Source organism: Mizuhopecten yessoensis, unplaced genomic scaffold (genome assembly GCF_002113885.1).
Source record: "Mizuhopecten yessoensis strain PY_sf001 unplaced genomic scaffold, ASM211388v2 scaffold10425, whole genome shotgun sequence".
Classification (NCBI taxonomy): domain Eukaryota; kingdom Metazoa; phylum Mollusca; class Bivalvia; order Pectinida; family Pectinidae; genus Mizuhopecten; species Mizuhopecten yessoensis.
The window spans coordinates 34,909-40,908 of record NW_018408540.1 but is presented as its reverse complement, the minus strand read 5'-3'; the positions used below and the strand labels follow the sequence as shown (position 1 = coordinate 40,908).

General features: G+C 36.8%; 1 protein-coding gene across 1 annotated transcript in view; it reads left to right on the top strand.

The window, feature by feature from the left end:
- LOC110460539 overlaps positions 1-3,680 on the top strand; it is a 20,424-nt gene extending 16,744 nt beyond the window's left edge. Inside the window, exons 5-7 of the mRNA XM_021513502.1 lie at positions 550-1,469; positions 1,515-2,556; positions 3,457-3,680. Coding sequence (XP_021369177.1) covers positions 550-1,469; positions 1,515-2,556; positions 3,457-3,680 — 2,186 coding nt within the window. The remainder of the gene's footprint in view (positions 1-549; positions 1,470-1,514; positions 2,557-3,456) is intronic.
- Positions 3,681-6,000: the final 2,320 nt, after the last annotated feature.

Here is a 6,000-nt window from a genome sequence, read left to right as displayed (position 1 = left end):
GGGTGATTGTACCTGTTGTGTCGGTAGTGGAATACAGTCCACTTAGTATATACATAGTAGAGTACAGTTCACAGTTGAGATAGTGGGTGATTGTACCTGTTGTGTCGGAAGTGGAATACAGCCCATTTAGTATATACATAGTAGAGTACAGTTCACAGTTGAAGCAGTGGGTGATTGTACCTGTTGTGTCGGTAGTGGAATACAGCCCACTCAGTCTAGGTAGTATTTTACACTTTGAGTATCTAGAAAAATTAAGGAAGTAATACATACTATCTCAATTATCAGTGGAGAATATTACACTAAGTTGTGTAACAGGAAAGAGAAAAGTGTGCTTCCACTGGGGATCGAACCCTCGTTCTCCAGGTTCCTTGTCGGACGCTCTACCACTGAGCTAAAGGGAAGCTAGAAGGCGACCTTAATCCTTTGTACAATTGAACCCTGCCACAGTTGTTCGATCTTGTTTTTTATCCATTTGTCAGTGTACTATAAAACATGTTTAAATCATTAGTTTACTTTACATTACCAAAATGTTTATCTGTTTGATTGCAGAAACAACAAAGTCAACAGTCAGAGGTCAAACCTCAAGATCGGAGATCATCTCTACACAAGCCTTGGAAGACGCCAAGGAAGTGATCAGAAAGAACGGCATGGTCATCATCAAGGACGCCTCCGGGGACGGAAAGACAATGATGTGCTACCAGCTGTTGAAGTGGCTAATGGATGGCGATAATAAGGATACTGGACTGTCAAAAGATCCGTTACAGCTTTACAGCATGTCTAAATGGGATAAAATTGTCCAGCCAGAAGCACAGATAGCTTTATTTATTGATGATGTCAGTGAGGATATTGTTGAAGAATTGAAGAGAAGGAAAGACTCTATACAGTCAGCATTTTGTGGCACACTAAATAGTAGATCAAATTGTTTGATCCTCAATGTTCGAGATGAAATTTTCAAAAGCACACAAATGTCCTCATGTGAACTATTTAATGACGAAAATGCCATTGATTTGAGAGGTAAAAACCTCATGACAAGTGAAGAAAAGCTGCAGATTTTAGAAAAGTATGTCCCAAAAATTAAAGTTTTATCTGGTGGAAAGGAATCAAAATTTGTTAAACTTGCCCCGAAAATTGGGTTTCCACAATGCTGCAGACTGTATAGAGATGTTCCTAGCTTACAAAATGAAGGGGTTGATTTCTTCAAAAGTCCAGTCTATTTCATGGAAAAAACTTTGAAGAAATTACCGAAGGAATGCTTTGCTTCTCTTCTATTTCTCTTCCTCAATGATGGGAGGGTAAAGAAAGGAGACTTAGATCCTAACAGTGAAAATGTTGACAAGAAAAAGCTAGAGATAGCTTTCCCTGGCAATGCACTAAGTCATGAAGACAAAATCAGATTGTTACGTGGAAGTTTAGATCAAATGTTAGGATCTCTGGTTGCAAAAACGAAAAACAGCTTTTTGTATGATGATTCTGATGATGTACTAGATTCTGATGATGATGATGATGATGATGATGTATTTTACAAATTTTCTCATGATTCTGTTCAGGACACTGTTGCCCTTTTGTATGGCAATGACACCAAAATTGGGTTCATAGAGAATTGTCCAAGAAAGTTTCTACGTTATATATCGACATTAAAAAACATTCCAAACAGAATAGTTATATCATCTTGTAATTATAAACACATGTATAAACGTTTACTTGGAGAGTTTGAATGTCACAGGTTTGAATATGTCTATTCGAGTTACTCTGACCAAGAAAGTGACTGGTTTTATAGTAAATATAGTAAATATCATTCTATAACTTCATTAGATGTTTGGACAGATATTCAGTTTCTGCAGGGATTTATCAGATGGTTAAGTGGTAAGAATGATGACAAAAACTTGTGCCATGAGATAAAGCTTGCCTTGTTGAATAGAGCATGTGCTTCTGGTTCAGAAGAATGTGCTTTATTCCTCCTGTCGGAGGGTGTGACACCTGACGTGGAGACACCGTTTTATGTGGTAGAGGGAGGGAGTGTGAGTGTGTTACGTAAACTACTGGAGTATGACGTCACTCAGACAGCGAGGTTACACATGTCACGATCACCACATATAGTCCTAGCTAGGAATATCAATGTCCTACAGGAGGCGTGTTTGTTTGAGAGCGAAGAGATGGTGACCATGCTGTATAACACGTACCCACACTTGGTACACGACACTGATCACAGGGGACAAAGCACGCTCCAACTTGGGGCACGGACAGGAAACTGTGATATATTTAAAACAGTGGAGAGAGTTGTACTTAAATCCTTGTATAGAGTTGAGTACGAACATCATAGGTGTGAGACAGTAGAAGGTCGTGTGGTGCACAGGAATTGTGTGTGTGCTCAGTACGTGTGTCAGTTAGTGACCAAGTACGGGGGGGAAACAGTGTTACATTATAGTTGTAGGAGGGGACACATGGAGGTTTGTAAATATCTGTGCGAGTCGTACCCAGCACTAACTACAGCGGTAGATATGTTCGGGGGGCAAACAGTGTTACATTATAGTTGTTTGGGGGGACACCTGGAGGTTTGTAAATATCTGTGCGAGTCGTACCCAGCACTAACTACAGCTGTAGATAAGTACAGGCAAACAGTGTTACATTCTAGTTGTAGGGGGGGACACATGGAGGTTTGTAAATATCTGTGTCAGTCTTACCCAGCACTAACTACAGCTGTAGATATGTTCGGGGGGCAAACAGTGTTACATTATAGTTGTTTGGGGGGACACATGGAGGTTTGTAAATATCTGTGTAAGTCGTACCCAGCACTAACTACAGCTGTAAATAATGACGGGCAAACAGTGCTACATTCTAGTTTTAGGGGGGGACACATGGAGGTTTGTAAATATCTGTGCGAGTCGTACCCAGCACTAACTACAGCTGTAAATAATGACGGGCAAACAGTGTTACATTCTAGTTGTAGGGGGGGACACATGGAGGTTTGTAAATATCTGTGCGAGTCGTACCCAGCACTAACTACAGCTGTAGATAATGACGGGCAAACAGTGTTACATTCTAGTTGTAGGGGGGGACACATGGAGGTTTGTAAATATCTGTGCGAGTCGTACCCAGCACTAACTACAGCTGTAGATAATGACGGGCAAACAGTGTTACATTCTAGTTGTAGGGGGGGACACATGGAGGTTTGTAAATATCTGTGCGAGTCGTACCCAGCACTAACTACAGCTGTAGATATGTTCGGGGGGCAAACAGTGTTACATTATAGTTGTTTGGGGGGACACATGGAGGTTTGTAAATATCTGTGCGAGTCGTACCCAGCACTAACTACAGCTGTAAATAATGACGGGCAAACAGTGTTACATTCTAGTTGTAGGGAGGGACACATGGAGGTTTGTAAATATCTGTGTGAGTCGTACCCAGCACTAACTACAGCTGTAGATAATAGAGGGTATCATTGTCTACATTATATAGCTAGGTGGACGTCAGATATAGACCTGTTCACCGAGTGTGAAATTCATGTAAAACAGTACATAGAATCTACAGGACGTAAGTATGACATCACAACCATACTAACCAATCAGGGAAGTTCTGTTTTAGACAAGGCAAAGGAACAGATAGAGGACTGGACCTGGGGAACAGTAAACAAGGCTCTGTATGAATATCTTGTCCCATTGTTTGGTCAACAAAAACACTAAATATTCACACAAAACAAGGTTAATTTTTATGAAATATTTTCATCACTTTTCAATGTTCACATGAAATAAAACCAAACAAGGTTTTTTTCGAAGTTTTTGTCAAAATTCGTTCTCGAGTCGCGTTTTTCTCGCCGATATCAGGGGGTGTCCTAAATCAGGTGCGAGTATAAAATGGACTGGTTGTGCTAAAAATAGACTGGTAGCTATATACAGAGAACTGGTATTTCAGGTCTTGACTATTCAGCAATGATGATTTTTTGTGTGTATTTATATGCTCTAGTAAATGCATTCAGTATTACAATAAAACAACAAATATACTGATTTTAGAATAATTTTAAAAGATTTGGTTTAAAGTTGATCATAAGGATGATATAGATACCATAAAAAAATCATATTATTTGAATTACAGGGCTGTAATTAATATAAAAGTAACCCCACATAAGTCTTCACACAGAAAATCATGATCATGTTATCAGAAGTACAGACCGTTTAAATATTTGTTTTGTAAATGTTAGAAAATGTATAAACAATATGATTTATTTAATACCGAAAAGGACTTTTAGAACACTAAAAGCACTAACAAATATTTTTTGTTATTTATAAGTGTTATAGCATTATGCCAAGAGTATTCACGATTTGCCAAAATTTCATCAAATTTTCGTTCATCTCTGTCTTAATTTGTAATTAGATTTTCTTGGAAGAAAGAAGGATATAACGACCCACATCTTGAAGTCTTCATTTTAGGCTCTTGTACAGATGTCATGTACATACCACCCTATATATATTTATTTGTATGCATATTGAGATGAATGTATCGTTATTTCATGTATAATGCTGATTTGTATACCTTTTGATCTACTTTATTTATAACTGTCACTGTAGGAATACTATTATTCACGTGTACCTTACCTTAGAGTAATTTTACAAATTATATAGGGCACTATTATAAATGTTGTAATATTATTGGAGCAGTTTTGTGCAACTGAAAAGAAATATGATCCCCTGATAGAAAATTAACTGATTATTTATCTGACAATATTTACACATTTTCCTATGGAATTAGTTGTAAGATATGGTGATTTATTCTTGGAAATTTAATTTTACTCACATTATTTTGTAACAAGAAAGTGTGTAACAAAATCTGTATTATTTTAATAACTTGTCAAACTTTGAAAACCAGTCAATACAAATGTATGATATTATATTTTTCAAATAATTATTTAGGAACATATCTTTTAGTTAGTAAAATTGTGTTTCAATAGCTTTATAATGAACCCCAGGAAATGACATCGAAGAAAACGTGGAAAAACGCATGAAATGGAGATGAATTTAGGCAAATCATGAATAATTATAGAAAAATGTTGCAAATGTCTGGTTTTCATTAAAAAAATCTGATAGAATTTTATTTCTTATGAAAAACGTCATTGCCAAAAGCCCTGTGTTGGTAGGTTTTGTGAACATGTTTTGTTAACATTTTATGTACTTGGAAGAAAAATGCTTTGCAAATATAAATGACCAGGGTTCTCAGTAGGTTTTGGCATAGGTGGTTGAAAAGTTAAAATAGCTGGTTGGGGGCCGAAGACCGCAGGCCGAGACTGGGAGAGTTTGATGTGCAGGTTTGCCCCCGTTTGAGCGGTCTCCCCCAGAAGATTTAAAACGTCATTGCCAAAAGGCTGTCTTGGTAGGTTTTGGCATAGGTGGTTGAAAAGTTAAAATAGCTGGTTAGGGGCTGAAGAACACCACGCCGAAGACCGCAGGCCGAGACTGGGTGAGTTTGATGTGCAGGTGCAAATTGCCCCCCTCTTGAAATTGTAGATGACTGTAGGTGGCATTTGAGCACTTTTGAGTGTTGTAATTAACCATTTCTCACCTGAAATTTGTGGGAAGTTTTTCATAAAAGTGTTTTTGAAACAATTGAAAAATATTCCTCATTTGCTTTATCTGCTGATGTTTCAAATTCAATGAGACTTGAAAACAAATCCATACATTACAACTATCAGTTTTGGATCTGTTTGCCAGTTTACAGTATTTTTTATATTCATGTTTCGAAATAAAACAAACAAGTTTCAACTTTATTTTACCAATTCCTCTTGGAAATGAATGAAATGTATTTGTAAGGAACACTAAAAGCACTAACAATTTTTGTAAGTGTTAAAAATCTAATCAAATTATATTTTCAAATTTTGTTTTTTAATTAAAAATGAATAAAAACTACAATTTACAAAATCAATTATGTGAAGATAATCCAATGAGTATATTTATTTAACATTGCCGTTATCTAAGGTTTTCTTTTGACTATTTTTGAAGTTTGCAATTAAAT